The sequence below is a fragment of the Taudactylus pleione genome, unplaced genomic scaffold, assembly GCF_031769625.1.
Source record: "Taudactylus pleione unplaced genomic scaffold, aTauple2 ptg001329l, whole genome shotgun sequence".
Lineage (NCBI taxonomy): Eukaryota > Metazoa > Chordata > Amphibia > Anura > Myobatrachidae > Taudactylus > Taudactylus pleione.
The window spans coordinates 488,574-506,834 of NW_028285729.1; the positions used below are offsets into that span (position 1 = coordinate 488,574).

Genomic DNA, 18,261 nt, shown 5'->3' on the forward strand with positions numbered 1-18,261 from the left:
AATGTTGCTTGAAACAATCAAACTACCCCCCCCCCCCAACTGGACTACTGTAGCGGGTGTGTAGTGCTGAAAACTAGCCCCCCACCCCCTGCGGTCAGCACACCAAGACTACTGGAGATGGTGTGCACTGTGAAGTTCTGGTAACTACCACCACCCCCGTGGATTCCGCCCGCCTCCCACCGGACTGATAAAGTGGGTTTGTAGTGCTGGAAACTAACAACCAACCCCACATTCGCCTTGTTGGCACCTACCCACCGGACTGCTATAGATTGACTGATGGAAACAAAATGCTCTCCCCCCACCCCCACAATCAGCATCCCCCCCTCCACCGGACTGCTGTAGTGGGCATATAGTGCTGAAAACTACCACACAGCCCCCACCACGATCAGCACCCCCCCTCCACCAGACTGCTGTAGCACTGGCACGGACTTACTTTATGTTTTTGTACCTTCTGTAGTTGCACCTCAGCTTCTTCCGCTCCACTCTGCTCTCTCTGTGTGTATGACATCACACATACCGTAGCACACACAGTGCAGGGGAAAGGAAAGTGAGCCAGAGTGGCACCCGGCAGCTGTCCAATGTGCTGACAGTCTGCCGGGCCCGCTACTACGTCTGTAAGACAAGCGCATACATTATGCAGCCCTGTCGGTGGCCCCTTGGGACCCGTCGGGCCCTAGGTGGCCGCTTGTGTTGCCTAGTGGTAAATCTGCTACTGCTCTCCCCTTACACTTTAACTCCACCATACTCAAATTTCTGACAAAACCCGGCAGGGATCCTCCTCTTCTGTCCCCATACAGGCCAAAGCTGACCACTCTCCCCTCTCCTGTTTGAGGCTGCTCTGGAACTTCTGGCAGTGACATTGTGAGTCTAAAGTTTAGGGATATTACTGTCAGCGATGAGGAATGTAAGTTGGCTTTATCTGGAATGATATGCTGTCTTTTCCCAGTTACAAGATAGATTTCTCCTCCTCCAGTCACACTTTTTATATGTTCTTACAATCCCGTCATTGTATTCAATCTTTGGATGACCCTTTCCCCAACACTCAAACCCAGAATATTTTATCCGAGACCCCGACCTTTAGTCGCCTCAATAAATTTAGAATATGATATTTAATTTTATATTCAGACATAATTCATTCTGACATGTTATTGTGGTCAAACACCTGAAGGGCTTGGAGTGAGGAGATCCCAGAGTTAATAGACTTTGAATCTACCGTAACTAATAATATTTTGTCGGCTCTTAAATCGTCCTCCCTACAGGAGACATACTTGTGGGTGTTAAGTAGAACCTATTTTTCTCCCACCCACAGAAAACATTTTGTAGACTCTGAGTTTGGGAATTGCTTTAAATGTCACCGACTTCATGCTGGAAATGAGTACGTTTGTTTAAAGCAAACTCACAAATTTACTAAGAATCGTGTTTGACTGAATCGTGTTTTTCGATGGTGTATGCAATTGTGTTTGCAAGTTTGTGAGTTCAGTCGCATTTGGAATGAGCACAACAGAAGTGCCTGTTAGCAGCGAGTTTAGCAAAAGCGCTGCACAGATCAGTGTAATCTGTGCAGGCTTCTAAATTTAAAACAGGCATTAAATGGGTAAAAATAAAAAAAATAGCATAACCAGCACCAGGCTTGGTGAGCCAGTCATAGTCCTAAAATATTGGGGTCCCCTATATTTTAAGAACCAGCAATGTTCTCAACAAGCAGCTGGGTATGCCACAGCCAAGGGACACAATGGGGTCACCCCATCCAAAGCATAAACCCTCTATCTAGTCAGCCCAGGCCTGGGATTCCTTGGGAGGTGTTGACCCCCCCAATAATGGGGTCCCCCCTCCTGAGTATATGCTAGGCCTGGGTTGGTGCCTTGAGCTATTCTGGGTGGTGGGTGCGGGGTTGATGGGTGGCAAGATTATATTTAACATAATATTGTCCTTTATAGTAGAGAAAAAAGCTGATATTACAGGCACTGTAAAGTGGGTTGGGGCTATGATAATGCGATTCAGCACAGATAATGTCATCGGGCCCCCTGGACTGCCCACTTTTGTTAATTAAGTGGGTGGCCAGCTACAGGAGGTGCTGGCCGATTCCGGGAGATATGCTTACTATTCTGGGAGCACCAAACGATTTTCAGGAGACTCCCGGATGTTCCATGCAAATATGCTGCACAAGAATTATTAAGGCACATTCCTTAGATTTATAAAGGGCCATGAAGTAGCGATCCATTACCAAATATGGAATCCCCTATTGTGAATATAGAGACTAAGGAACAGCTGCATACACGTCTATCCCATACCACACCCAAAACACAAGGGGAGGGCGGGTACAGCAATATACCCCTATATATATATAAAACTAAGGAGCACAGGTGTACCTTGACAAAGGCTACTTAGCTGAACTGCGTTGGTTATCTGTGGGAGCTGTCACTACCTGGAACCTCTGAAGGGACCTGTCATCTAACAGGGAAGGTGAATTGCTTTGAGGTAGCATTATCACTCCTAATGCTTATCACTAAATAGGTTTATTCTGGTACACCGCTATCGTGTTTTATTTAACTTTTTATGATGTACATTATGTACTAAAGTGGAAATAAAGTTTACAGTATTTCACAATGGGAGATCCCCTGCTGTGATTTCTTTGAGATGCTGTTTGACACTGAAGATGTATTGTCTAGCGTGATGAAAATGGTATAGCGTTTTACTAATAAATTCTCATCAAAGGGAGTTACGAACACTGCCAAGAATTTTGGACTATTCTTAAAAGTGACTATTTTATATACCTCAGAGGCGTAGCACTTAAGCTGCATACACACACAAGGATTTTGTTATCAACGATTTTATGAACGGTTTTATGAACGATTATCTGTCAGATTTTTTAAAGTGTAATGAACAATGGCCCTCATTCAGAGCCGCTCGTTAGCGGCAGTACGCTCGTTCCGAGCGATGTTTGCACATCTGCGCATGCGTACGGTTTTTAGTACGCATGCGCGAACCAGTCAGTGCGGCCAAAAATCGTTTGTACGCTATATAGCGAGTGCCTGCTATTTTGAGTGACAGAATGAGGCGTATGTGGGTGGTAACAGGGGAAGGTGCTTGAAAATGGGGAGTGGAGATCCGAACGCAGGCGTGCTTAAAGGTCAAAACGGGCGTATTATGGGTGTGCATAATTAATACAGCAGCGTCATTGACCACGTCACTGGGTTATTTTATAGCCAGAACTGCTCGCAAATTTGTGGTAGCAAACACCAACCACAAGAATAGCGAGCAGTTCATACGCTGGTCGATGTACTCGATTAATCTAATAAATAGCGGACATGACGTATGGTGCGAGCGGCCAGGGGGCGTTTTTAACAAATAAACGAGCGTATGTTTTGCTCGCTCGTTCAGACTTAGAGGCGTGAACAGACTGCAATTTGCGAACGGATCATTTGAATAGCCACCCCTTGTTTTTGAACGAACGACCGCAAATAGCGAACGGCTCTGAATGAGGGCCAATGTTTTTGAACTACAAACGATTTTTGCATATTAACTTAATGAAAATCGTTGAGTTGACAAGCCTTACTGAACTACAAACTACAAATGTGAACGCGCATGAGCGATAATCGATCATTGTTTGACTCAGAAAGGGAACGATTTTTTTCAAACGATTATTTGTTAAACAGTATCGTTTAATGATGATCGTTCAAAAAATCGTTGTGTGTGTATGCAGCTTTAATCTTGAATTTATTTGTGTATTTGTTGCACAGGAATGTTTGCAGCTGGTATTTACTGTAATTGCTGGATTCTCATTAGATGCTTTCTTATAGTAGCACAACTGTAACTCATTTCTCTTCCAGGGGGCTGGTCTTTATTGATGTTGTGTTACTGTTCTTTGTGTGTGTGTTAAAGGCAGCCAGGCCTTCACTTCCTTGTCAGTTATAGCTTCATGCTGATCTGAGAGCCTGGTGAATATTCTGTTCTGCTGGTATCCTGAATCTCTTTGTGCTATCACATTTGATCCATGGTCTCCTGCTTCTTGCAGCATCTATTTTTAACTATCACTTTACCTAATTTTGTAAAAGTGTCATTTGTTTGCAGTTACCATTATCAAGCTACCTGTTGTTACAACTCCTCCTTTTATTGTCAAAAAACACAAGTTTATTATACAGTCTCATTGTACTCACGTTTGTTATTCTAATAATCCAGCAATGGTAGAATAATGATTATTGTATAAGACTCGACTATGCTCAGTTTAAGACCTGGCGGCATCTTTGTACCGGTGAGAGCATCTATGCGAAAAGGACGGTAGTTATAGATAGAAGACCTCTGAAGTGTGGGTCCAGAGGTTTGATGCCATTGTTCAGGTGTATCAGAACATTATAACTGACCACAAATTACTGTTGGTAAAATTCATGTTTAAAAAGATCCTGCTGCACAAATTGCTGCTCAAGTTTTGGCAAATTAAATTCAGACACTGTCACAGGTAGTTCAAGATTTATCTCTGCAGGTAACTACACAGGGGAATACACTAAAATCTGCTCCATGTACCCAGTGACATATGAATTAACCTAAAATGCATCATCTTGGTAGTTTCTCTGGAGACCGAAAGTAATTTAAAAACTTTAAGGAGAGCTGCAAATTGTATTTTATGTCGAGGCCCCAGTCATCTGGCTAAGAAGTTCAAAGAGTGGGAATCATAATCTCCTTGCTACAGGGTGACCCGTAAACCTGGGCCATTGGGTTGAGACAAGATCATATAACGCTGCAGTCTGTGGATTCTGTGGTATTCATCATTACTTACCCCTCTAATGAGGTCCAGTGATGTCCTCCTCATTGGCAGGGACCTCCTCTCACCTACTGGCAGCCTATTGCTGTTCAGCGATGGGCTACTCTGTCATGCACATGTGCCATGGTCAGTCTGTGCATGTGCATGACTGATTAACCTGGTGAGGACACGGCAGTGTTTGGAAGGCATTGCTGAAGCCAGAAGGGCAGTTGCCAGGTTCACATTGTTGGCAACAGGGACCGCATCGCTCTTATCACCTACAAGAGAGAGCGATGCAGAGACAAACAGCGGCCATTCTGGGTGAGAAAGGTAAGTAGGAGATATCTGTGATACTAGTGTATGGGGACAGCGGGCCATTCCGCCAGAGGAAGGTAAGCAGGAGATATCTGTGATACTAGTGTATGGGGACAGCGGGCCATTCCGGGAGAGAAAGGTATGCAGGAGATATCTGTGATACTAGTGTATGGGGACAGCGGCCATTCTGGGAGAGAAAGGTAAGCAGGAGATATCTGTGATACTTGTTTATGGGGACAGCGGGCCAATCTGGGAGAGAAAGGTAAGCAGGAGATATCTGTGATACTAGTGTATGGAGACAGCGGCCATTCCGGGAGAGTTGGGTAAGCAGGAGATATCTGTGATACTAGTGTATGGGGACAGTGGCCATTCTGGGAGAGGAAGGTAAGCAGGAGATGTCTGTGATACTAGTGTATGGAGACAGCGGGCCATTCCGGGAGAGGAAGGTAAGCAGGAGATATCTGTGACACTAGTTTATGGGGACAGCGGGCCATTCCGCCAAAGGAAGGTATGCAGGAGATATCTGTCATACTAGTGTATGGGGACAGCGGGCCATTTGGGAGAGGAAGGTAAGCAGGAGATATCTGTGATACTAGTGTATGGAGACAGCTGGCTATTCCGGGAGAGGAAGGTAAGTAGGAGATATCTGTGACACTAGTTTATGGGGACAGCGGGCCATTCCGCCAAAGGAAGGTATGCAGGAGATATCTGTCATACTAGTGTATGGGGACAGCGGGCCATTTGGGAGAGGAAGGTAAGCAGGAGATATCTGTGATACTAGTGTATGGGGACAGCGGGCCATTCCGGGAGAGAAAGGTATGCAGGAGATATCTGTGATACTAGTGTATGGGGACAGCAGGCCATTCCAGGAGAGGAAGGCAAGTAGGATATATCTGTGATACTAGTGTATGGGGACAGCAGGCCATTCCAGGAGAGGAAGGTAAGTAGGAGATATCTGTGATACTAGTGTATGGGGACAGTGGGCCATTCTGCCAGAGGAAGGTAAGCAGGAGATCTGTGATACTAGTATATGAGGACAGTGGGCCATTCCAGGAGAGGAAGGTAAGCAGGAGATATCTGTGATACTAGTGTATGGGGTGTCACGGCTTGGCATGGGCTTGGACCCGGAGTGGAGTCAGATGTGGAATGGAGTCTAGTTTGCTGGAACTGAAAGGCAGCCAGTCTAAATGGAGTATGACTCATGAGGTGACTAGGTACACGGAGGGCAGTTTAGCTGAAGGGACGCGGACTGTACTCAGCGACCAGGGTAGGCCTGTCTGCAGCAGGTAGCGGGTACAGGTGGCAAGCTGGTACGCAGGGCTGGAGTGGATCAGAGCTATGAGGTGGTTACACTGAGACACTCTGGAACTGCAGCATGTACAGCGCAAGGGAGCACAGGAACTAGCTCACAGCATATGCTGTGATAGACGTTGCACTGGCAACTAGAGGACCTCATGACAGCCCCTTAGCACCCTTAGGTAGTGCAGGATTGGTTGCTAGCATTTCCTGGACAGCTGTGACCTGATTGGCTCCAACCTGACACCTGACCAGAATCCAAGATGGCCGCGCCCAGCAGTCTCCAGCATAGAAGTGTTGTCAGTCACACCTGCTCACACCTCTCTCCAGATGGGACCCTCAGTCTGTGGAGACCCCCTGTGCCATGCGCCGCTCTCCAGGACCCAGCTCCATCGCTGGAGGGACCATGCCAGAGCACCCGGCGAGGTAAGAGCCGTGACCCTGGCAGCCTGACAGCCCAGATCGTGACAGTACCCCCCCCTTTAGGAGTGGCCTCTCGACACTTGTTGGGTTTCTCAGGATTCTTCATATGAAACTGATGCACCAAACGAGGGGCATGGACATCCTCTGCCTTTACCCAGAATCGTTCCTCGGCCCATAACCTCTCCAATCCAACAGGTACTGAAGTTGACCATAACGAAAACGAGAGTCCAAGATCTGTTTAACTTCAAATTCTACGCCTCTCTCAGTAAGGACTTTAGGGGAGCATGGTAGAACTCTCCGGAAGCGATTTAGAACAAGAGGTTTTAACAGGGATATATGGAAAGAGTTCGGTACTTGGAGGTATGGTGGAAGCTTCAGTTTGTAGGCCACCGGGTTAATCACTTGAGTGATAGGAAACGGACCGATGAAGCGAGGGGCAAACTTCATGGACGGAACCTTGAGGTGAAGATTACAAGTAGAAAGCCAGATGAGATTGCCCTCCTTTAGATCTCTTTCTATCAGCTCCAAGTTTGTAACGGTCTGAAGTTTTCCTTAGAGCAAAGTGAACTTGAGACCATACAGTATTTGCGAAAAGTTCTGTAGTGTAGATGTCACTGCTGGTACATCAAAAACTGGTAGTTCCTTGAATTCTGGTACTCTGGGATGCAGGCCAAAAACTGTGAAGAATGGAGTCCGACCTGTGGATGAATGGTACGAGCTATTGTGAGCAAACGCTGCCCAGGGTAGAGTGTCCGCCCAGTTGTCTTGGGGTGAGGACATGGATCCATAGGAAAGTTTCCATGTCCTGATTGACCCTCTCTGTGGATCCATTGGATTGGGGATGATAGGCCATGGAGAATTTTAATTTAACTTGAAAGATGGAACAGAGGGCCCTCCAGAATTTTGCTACAAACTGTACCCTGTGATCGGAGACAATCTCGGTCGGAAGTCCATGTAGACGGAAGATATTGACAACAAATAATTGAGCCAGCTCTAGAGCGGAAGGCAGTTTCTTCAGAGGAATATAGTGTACCATCTTCGAGAACCGATCCACCACTACCCAGATGGGGGTGAACCCATTGGAGATAGGTAAATCGGTTACAAAGTCCATGGATAAGTGTGTCCAGGGGTGGAGCAGTACAGAGAGGGGCAGTAGGGTACTGGCTGGAGCCTGCCTGGATATTTTATGAGCACACTGTGGGCATGAGGAAACATACTCCATTATTTCAGGCCTCATGGCGGGCCACCAATACGACCGTTGTAGGAATTCCAGGGTCTTACAGATGCCTGTATGTCTGGAAAAGCGAGAAGTATGAGCCCAATTCAATAACTGTTTGCGTAGGTCCGGGGTCACAAAGGTTCTCCCAGGAGGAGGTTGAATGCGGGTAGTGGCAAATACTCTAGATTCTAAAACTGGAGTTTCTTTATTATGTTCAATAGATGTTTCAGATGAGAAAGAACGGGAGAGAGTATCTGCTTTTTGGTTGAGTGAACCAGGACGATATGTCAAGATGAAATTGAAGCGAGAAAAGAAAATTGCCCAACAAGCCAGACGAGGACTAAGGCACTGGATGTTTTTTAAATATATTAGGTTTCGATGATCTGTATAGACGGTGATAGGAAACATAGCCCCTTCGAGGAGGTATCGCCATTCCTCAAAGGCCAATTTAATTGCCAACAAATCTTGCTCAGCAATGGGGTAGTTTCTCTCGGCCATAGAAAATTTCTTTGAGAAGAAACCACAGGGATGGAATTTATTATCCTCAAATTTCTGAGAGAGTACTGCACCCACAGCTTCGGAGGAAGTGTCTGCTTCTAGAAAGAACGGGTTGGTAACGTCCGGTTGCCTCAGCATTGGAGCGGAAATGAATGTTTGTTTCAGGATTTGAAAGGCGGTTTCGGCTTCAGGAGGCCATCGAGATGGGTTTGCCCCTTTGCGAGTTAATGAGGAAATGGGTGCTGTCAGGGTGGAAAATCCCTTGATGAATTTTCGATAGTAGTTTGCGAACCCTAGGAACCTTTGTACAGCCTTCAGTGAATTGGGGCGAGACCAGTCCAAAATAGCCTGCACCTTCTCGGGATCCATCTCAAGGCCAGAGCCCGAGAGAATGTAGCCAAGGAATGGAATGATCTGTACCTCAAACAAGCATTTCTCTGCTTTACAGTACAGATGATTCTTACGCAGACGAGTCAGGACCTCTCTGAATTGAGCCCGGTGCTTGTCAATACTGGAGGAGAATATCAGGATGTCGTCTAAATACACTACCACTGAGACATACAGCAAGTCCCGGAAAATCTCATTCACGAAGTTCTGGAAAACAGCAGGGGCATTGCGGAGACCGAAGGGCATTACCAAATATTCAAAATGACCATCTCGGGTATTGAATGCAGTTTTCCATTCGTCTCCGGCTCGGATTCTGATGAGGTTATAGGCCCCTCTTAGATCTAATTTGGTGAATATCGTGGCACCCTTTACATGATCGAACAGTTCCGAGATGAGAGGTACCAGATAACGATTTTTGATAGTTATATCATTTAAACCCCGGTAAGGGATGTAGACCTCCATATTTTTTGGATACAAAGAAGAACCCTGCACCGGCTGGTGAAGAGGATGGTCGGATGAATCCTTTTTGAAGATTCTCCTGAATAAATGCTGACATGGCTTCAGTCTCGGGTAAGGACAGCGGGTATGTACGACCACATGGAGGATCTTTGCTGGGCACCAAGTCAATAGGACAATCCCACTCCCGATGCGGAGGTAGAGTATCGGCACCAGCTTTGCAAAAAACATCACTGAAAGAGAGGTACTGAGGGGGTATTTGCGTAGTTGTGGCAACACAGACTTTATTGACAGGTTTAATTTGAGGGAGGCAGGATACATGACAAGCATCTCCCCAGGAAAGAATTTGCATGGTACCCCAGTCTATGTTGGGAGTATGCTTGCCAGGGATAACTGAGAATGGCTCTGTGAGAGGCTTTGGGTATAACTAGAAACTGGATTGTCTCCGTGTGAAGAGCACCCACACGGACCTGCACAGGTTGAGTACAAAGGGATACGGTCCCATTGGTAATTTGGGTACCTTCCACAGCAGACAGGGTGAGTGTATGTTCGATGGGAAAGACCGGAACTTAAAGTTTCTGGACGAGCTCAGTGGTGGTGAAGTTCTCGGCAGCCCCTGAATCAAGGAGAGAGAGAACAATTTTAGGACCATATGTTAACTCCAGAGTAATGGATAAGGTAGACTCAGCTTTAGGTGGAGACGAAGACATAACTCCCAACCTGGTGTCTCCAGAACCAGTTAGGAGCGAGATTTTCCTGGACAGGTAGGACAGGCAACGACCAGATGGCCGGTCTCTCCGCAATAATTGCACAGGTTTTCTCGTCGACACCGCTGTCGCTCTTCAACCGAAAGACGAGCACGGTTAATCTGCATCGGTTCATCGCCTACTGGCTTGGGCGGAAGGGTGACTGGAGTAGTGTTAGGCTGGAACCTGAAACGATCTCCTCTGTTCATTTCGCTCTGACGCTCCCGATAGCGTAAGTCCACCTTATTGCAGAGAGAGCTGAGATCATTTAGGGTAGCAGGAAGGTCCCGTGTGGCGAGGTCATCTTTTATACGATCCGACAGCCCGCTCCAGAAGTCGGAAATTAGAGTCTCCTTGTTCTATTTCAGCTCAGATGCCAGTGTCTGGAACTGGATGATGTATTGGCTAACTGAGCGATTCCCTTGACGGAAGCGCAAGATCTTGGCTGCTGTTCTTCCTGGTTCGTCAAAAATCCTTCGAAAGGCTGAAAGGAACTCAGAATAATTATCCAACAGAGGATCAGACCTCTCCCAGAGAGGTGGAACCCAGTTTAGAGCTGAGCCGGACAACAGGGACACAATATAGGCCACCTTGGATTTTTCGCCTTGGTTCAGGAACCCACGGCATAACTTAGGACTCCCATCAAATTTATTAGGTGTCGGGAGGTGCAGATTGGATGGTGCGGAAATGGCGTGAGCTGCAGGCTGGTTCATGGTGACAGGCATATTAACTGTAACCAGGGAGGCCTGCAAGGTGTCCTGACGAACCGACATCTCTTGTAAGAATTGGGCCATTTGCTGCTGCGAAGCTTTTTGTCCCTCCAAACGGCTGGCGATGCTTTGGAGCAGGTCAGCCCTCAACTCCTGTCCACTAGCCGAATCCATTTGGTCAGTGCAAACTGTCACGGCTAGCCGTGGGCTTGGACCCGGAGTGGAGTTGGATGCGGAATGGAGGCTAGTTTGCTGGAACTGAAAGGCAGCTGGTCTTAATGGAGTATGACTCATAAGGTGACTGGGTACATGGAGGGCAGTTCAGCTGAAGGGATGCATACTCACGACCGGGGTCGGCCGGTCCGCAGCAGGTAGCGGGTACAGGTGGCAAGCTGGTACGCAGGGCTGGAGTGGTACAGATCTATGAGGTGGTTACACTGAGACACTCTGGAACTGCAGCACGTATGGAGCAATTGAGCACAGGAACTAGCTCACAGCATACGCTGTGATATACATTGCACTGGCAACTAGAGGACCTCTTGACAGCCCTTTAGTACCCTTAGGTAGTGCAGGATTGGTTGCTAGCATTCCCTGAAGAGCTGTGACCTGATTGGCTCTAACCTGACCAGAATCCAAGATGGCCGCGCCCAGCAGTCTGCAGCACGGAAGTGCTGTCAGTCACACCTGCTCACACCTCTCTCCAGATGGGCCCCTTCAGTTTGTGGAGACCCCCTGTACCCAGTGCCACTCTCCAGGACCCAGCTCCACCGCTAGAGCGATCACGCCAGAGCACCCGGCAAGGTAAATGCCGCGACCCTGGCAGCCTGACAGCCCGGATTGTGACATGGGGACAGCAGGCCAATCCAGGAGAGAAAGGTAAGCAGGAGATATCTGTGATACTAGTGTATGGGGACAGCGGGACATTCCGGGAGAGAAAGGTAAGCAGGAGATATCTGTGATACTAGTGTATGGGGACAGTGGGCCATTCCGGGAGAGGAAGGTAAGCAGGAGATATCTGTGATACTAGTGTATGGGGACAGCGGGCTATTCCGGGAGAGGAAGGTAAGCTGGAGATATCTGTGATACTAGTGTATGGGGACAGCGGGCCATTCCGGGAGAGGAAGGTGATCAGGAGATATCTGTGATACTAGTGTATGGGGACAGTGGGCCATTCCGGGAGAGGAAGGTAAGCAGGAGATATCTGTGATACTAGTGTATGGGGACAGCGGGCTATTCCGGGAGAGGAAGGTAAGCAGGAGATATCTGTGATACTAGTGTATGGGGACAGCGGCCATTCCAGGAGAGAAAGGTAAGCAGGAGGTATCTGTGATACTAGTGTATGGGGTTTATATCTGTGTATATCTGTGATATCTCCTGCTTTACCTTTTTGATGAATGGCCCGAAAACTTATTTTCCACAAAAGCAGGTGAAAATGTTAATTTTCATCTGCTTTTGTAGAAATTAAGTGATAATGAATCCTATATAAGCAACAATAGAGACAGCTGCTGGCAATCACTGTTAATTTGCTGATATACAGGACTCATGAGGAGAGAAACGATGTAACCATAGAAACCTTGGTAACTACCAACCATAACCCAGAACCTACATGACTAGACATTTATTTATTTTTCTACATGCAGTTGTAGTGCCACAAGAATGGGCACAATATTTGGACATTTATACACCGTTGCCCGCTGGGCCAAAGGCACCAACAGTAATCCAGTGCTACTTAGCATTATACCGGGCATCTATATAGAAGGTTCATAGGACCTTAGTAGCCTCTCGCCCTAGAGAACCTGGTACCATGCTCTGTAGCCCAGCCTGAGAGGTAGAGGGACAGGGGTGTTTTCCTTACATTTTTTTTCAAAAACTAACTTGGGTAACATGGTGGTTTTGCATGTGGTTTGGCCTAAACCATATGTGATTTTGGTGATACTGTGGCACTCAGCCCGTGGTTTACGTTTTCACCCTCCAAACTGCTGAACAACAAATTGTGCGGTTTGGAGGTGTAACCGAATGTGACCTGTGGCAATTATAAAACTACAAAAAAAATGCTCCTTAGTGCCAAACCCTCCAACATGACCCCTTCCACCAGGTGCTCTGCTCCTGGACATCACATTTAATTTACAATAGCAGACACCTGTTTTGAACTATTTATTTTGTAGCCGGTGGAAGGGGTCTTGTTGGAAGAGGGTCTATGGTATATACACTAGTTTGCTGCCTCTGGCTCTGTGCTCCCCTGAACTCATCTCAAGAAGACTGCCATCACCCAGTGGCAGCGCTGTGCTTGTGAATGTTGTGGGCAGGTAATGCTTGTCTGGCCATTCATCTATCCCCGATTCCTGGCACACAAAAAATCATCACAATCCACACTACATCCACCATCGATGGCGGAAAACCATCTGTATTTCTGCCATCAATGGCAAAAGTATTCAACATCAGCCATAAACCATCAATGATTTTGAATCATCAATAGTCAATGGCCATCCCTACCTGACTCCCCCCCAAGGGGCAAACTCAAGATTTCTAGAGGGGGGTTTCCAAATGCTTGATTTTAGAAGTCAATCCATGAAGAGGGTATAATTAGCACTTAACATCTTTAATATGCATCATACAAAGTATGGTGTTTGTCATAATATATACATATACAGGACTAGCGATCATAGGAAGCCATTAGATGCAGAAGTAGAGCCATCCTGCCTAAGCTGAATGTTTTTATTTCACAAAAGATCCACAGCCAGTGCTAATTATTTCATTTATGATACTGAGGGGAGCATGCAACACTAGTAATATTGTATTATATACTATTTTTTGTGGTCATAGTGGTGTGGACTGGGTAGGAGGGTGTCTAGGCAACCGGAAACCCCCCCTGCGCTTGCCTATGCCCCCAAATATCTGTATACAACCTTTCTTTAACCATAATGCAGCATGAAGGGGCTCAGTGAAGGTGGCAGTGTAGGTGTGTAAGTGTCTGATGGGGTCACACAGAGAATAAAAGGACAGCTGCCCTGCCTCATAATCCAGGTATATCCTCACTCTGTCACAGGGGATATTGTCAGCTACCTGGATCTCTTTCCTGTCAGGTATCACTGAGTGCTTATCATTATACCTACACAAACACCAGGATTTGTTATTACAGCCGATGTGTGACTGATCTCCTCTCCTGTCTATACTGGGATAACACATCCCCACCCTCCACCACTCTGATGTACTGACATCCACTTCCCAGTAATGTCGCCCTGAGGAGAATCCCCTGGTGCTTATTACCTGAGGACACTGAAATCTCTCTGGTGTTACTGGGCGGTTCTGCTTTATATCAGACCATGATGCAGTTTTTCTGTCACCTAATATCTGTATAGTATTACTAGCTGTGGTTACATCCAGTAATAGGTCTGTAGCTTTCTGCACACAGATCCCTGTTTTTCTACCTGTTAATATATCAGACTCTGTATCACCAGCTGCGGTTACATCCAGTAATTTGTCTGTAGTTTCTTGCATATAGATCCCTGTATTTATACCTTTTATTATATGAGGCTCTGGGTCACCATCTGTGGTTACATCCAGTAATAGGTCTGTAGCTTCCTGCACATAGATCCCTGTATTTATACCTGTTATTATATCAGACTCTGTATCACCTGCTGTGGTTACATCCAGTATTTTGTCTGTAGTTTCCTGCACATTGACCACTGTATTTATACCTGTTATTATATCAGATTCTGTATTACCAGCTGTGGTTACATCCAGTAATATGTCTGTAGCCTCCTGCACATAGATCCCTGTATTTATAGCTGTTATTATATCAGATAATCTTCTGTGTAATGTCCCCGAGATGAAACCCACATCCAGATCTCTTATACCATGGACCTGGTTATCATGTCTCTCTGTGTCCTCAGTTTCACACAAGTCACCTGTGTCTGGTTCCTGTAAGACAGTCACTGGATTAGACATGTTACACAGCTCCTCAATGTGATGCATCTTCCTGGACAGCTCGTCCTTATTTATTTCCAGCTGCTGGATCAGATTGGTGATTGAGAGTGAAACGTGCTCTTCCCATCTGGAGATCTCACTCAGGACTCTCTTCTCCAGGTCTTTCAGCTGTTTCCTGATGTCTCTAAACAGGGCAGTGACTGTCTCTGTTACACCAGCTGCTTTTCTCTGATCTTCTCTCCTGCACTCCTGCAGACTCTGGACTCTTTTCTCAGCCTCCGCTCTCTTTGTGGTCAGTTTCTGCAGAACATTTCTCAGTTTCTCCTTCTGTTTCTCAGAGGCCTTATCCAGCGAATCCACCTGATGTCCTCTGTGTTCTCCAATCAGACAGCAGGATGCACAGATACAGGCAGCGTCCTCAGTGCAGTAATACTCCAAGACCCTATTATGGACAGAGCACTTCCTGTTCTGCAGGGCAGTAGTAGGGTCAGATAAGATGTGTTCTAGTGATGGGTTGTGTGTCCCCCAATGCATATCACACAGAGAAGCTTCACACTTTAGGCAGAATTTAACAGCGGGTACTTGAGATTGGATACAGTAAGTGCAGAATAACTCAGTTCTCTCCTCTGGAATACAGCGGACATGTTCTGCTATGTTGCAGAGCTTCCTGTTTTTCTCCAGAGCAGGACGCCTTCGATACTCTTTTCTACATTCAGGACAGGTATAAAATCTAGACCCCTCCTGTGTATCCAGCTCATGATTAATACAGACCCGGCCGAAGTTGTGCCCACATCTCAGGGTTACAGGATCTGTATAAATGCTCAGGCAGATGGAACAGACCAGCTCCTTTCTCAGATCAGCCAGCGCCATCACTGACAGCAGAAGAAATGAAAGTGAACTCTGACACTCAGATACCAGTGGGGTCACATTCTGCACACAAGGCGAGGCTTACTGTAGTTTATTACTCAGATTATATCTGAAGCTCAGTTATACTAAGGGACACATCTAAATATGAGGGATGATTGAAAAGTAATGAGACTGTTTTTTATTCAGAATCAGAAGACTCCACAGGATCTGAACATTTTCTTTTTCAAAGTAGAGTCCTTCACGTTCAATGCATTTTTTTCAGTGTTTCAACAATGATTCAAAGTTGTCCAGTAGACTGTTTTCTGACATCGCTTTTAGGGGCCCATTTATCATTGAATATTTAAGGTATAATCCCCGAAAACACATGATTTTGGGGGTTTACCTCAAATATTAAGTTTCCCCCGGATGTAGTGAGGAGGGACCACAGCAGGTATCTCCGACACCTGCTGTGATCCCTCCATTTCCACTGGCAGCCGCATCCTCCACAGATGTGATGCGGCCAGATTTACCAACATATTGACCCCCGCAGCTAACGCTGGAGATGGCGTTAGCCGTTGTAGCCTATGTGCTACACTGGAACCCTCCCCCAGCTATGGCTGTCCCACATGTGTTGTCAGCATGACCGCGCATGCACAGCAGCCCCGGCACTGGCAGGCAGCTCTCTGGATGTATCATCCGTGTCCCTGCATAATACATCCGGGCGCTATGATCACATTTAGCAATGTGATCATGGGCGGTGCTGACATGTCCTAATCACATTGCAAATGCCATCATTAATAAATAGTATATATAGTAATAGTTCACTTCATCTATTGAGATCTGCTTTCTGCGCAGTTGTTTTTTCAGGGTTGGAAATGCACAGAAATTACAGGGCGCTAAGCCCGGGCTATATGGAGGGTCTTCCAGTGCTGGCCCATTCATTTCAGTCAGTGCTGCCAATGCAACAGCAGCAACATGTGGTCGGGCATTGTCTTGGAACAAAAATCAATGTTTCTTCAGCAAATGTGGTCTTTTCTTCCTCATGGCTCCATAATGTGAACTGGGAACTCTGTGGCATAATGTGAACTGAGTGCACTGTGTGGCATAATGTAAAATGGGGACACTAAGGCATAATGTGAATTGGGAGCAATGTGTGGCATAATGTGAACTGGGGACACTGTGGCACAATGTGAACTAGGAGCACTGTGTGACATAATGTGAACTGGGGTCACTGGCATAATCTGAACTCGGGACACTGTGTGGCATAATGTGAACTGGGGACACTGTGGCATAATGTGAACTAGGAGCACTGTGTGACATAATGTGAACTGGGATCACTGGCATAATGTGAACTAGGGACACTGTGGCATAATGTGAACTAGGAGCACTGTGTGACATAATGTGAACTAGGGACACTGTGGCATAATGTGAACTGGGGACACTGTGGCATAATGTGAACTGGGAGCACTGTGTGGCATAATGTGAACTAGGAGCACTGTGTGGCATAATGTGAACTGGGGTCACTGGCATAATGTGAACTAGGGACACTGTGGCATAATGTGAACTAGGAGCACTGTGTGGCATAATGTGAACTAGGGACACTGTGGCATAATGTGAACTGGGGACACTGTGGCATAATGTGAACTAGGAGCACTGTGTGGCATAATGTGAACTATGAGCACTGTGTGGCATAATGTGAACTGGGGACACTGTGTGGCATGTGAACTGGGGAAACTGTGGCACAATGTGAACTGGGGACACTGTGTGACATAATGTGAACTAGGAGCACTGTGTGACATAATGTGAACTAGGGACACTGTGGCATAATGTGAACTAGGAGCACTGTGTGGCATAATGTGAACTGGGGACCCTGTGGCATAATGTGAACTGGGGACACTGTGTGACATAATGTGAATTGGGAGCACTGTGGCATAATGTGAACTAGGAGCACTGTGTGGCATAATGTGAACTGGGGACACTGTGGCATAATGTGAACTAGGAGCACTGTGTGACATAATGTGAACTGGGCTCACTGGCATAATGTGAAATATGGGAAACTGTGTGGCATAATGTGAACTGGGGACACTGTGGCATAATGTGAACTGGGCACACTGTGGCATAATGTGAACTGGGGACACTGTGTGACATAATATGAATTGGGAGCACTGTGGCATAAGGTGAACTAGGAGCACTGTGTGGCATAATGTGAACTGAGGACACTGTGGCATAATGTGAACTAGGAGCACTATGTGACATAATGTGAACTGGGCTCACTGGCATAATGTGAAATGGGGAAACTGGTGTAACCCTTAGCTTAGAGTTAATCACAAGTGCCTCCACCCAGGCTAAGTATTATAGATGTCAGTTAGGCTCACCTGGGAAAACCTAGCTTATGTGTATAAGTTAATATGCGTGTATTAATCACGTAATGCAATACAGTATAAATAAGTTACACGTTTACCACTTGTTTCTTGTTGTTTTTAGGACTTCACCGTACAAGGATTATCATGAGACCCTCTTCAGGTAAGTAGACACACAAAGGTTATATTTCAACATCTCCATGTGTAACTGTAGTAACAATATAGCATATAGATCCACGCGTATGTATACATCTATCAGTAGGTATACAAAGGGTTAACAAATATCATTACCTCATATATTATACAAATAAATATATGCAGACTTTAACATATGTTATAT

General features: G+C 46.3%; 1 protein-coding gene across 1 annotated transcript; it reads right to left on the reverse strand.

Annotated features, from left to right (window-relative positions):
* Window positions 1-13,605: 13,605 nt before the first annotated feature.
* LOC148443141 (E3 ubiquitin/ISG15 ligase TRIM25-like) lies at window positions 13,606-15,585 on the reverse strand. Its single transcript, XM_088463158.1, has one exon. It carries the CDS (start codon window positions 15,583-15,585, stop codon window positions 13,606-13,608), a length of 1,980 nt encoding a protein of 659 aa, XP_088319284.1.
* Between the last annotated feature and the right edge of the window lie 2,676 nt (window positions 15,586-18,261).

Bases quoted from the DNA above. Each gene is read 5' to 3' on its own strand.
- LOC148443141 (XM_088463158.1), bottom strand. From the start codon at position 15,585: ATGGCGCTGGCTGATCTGAGAAAGGAGCTGGTCTGTTCCATCTGCCTG.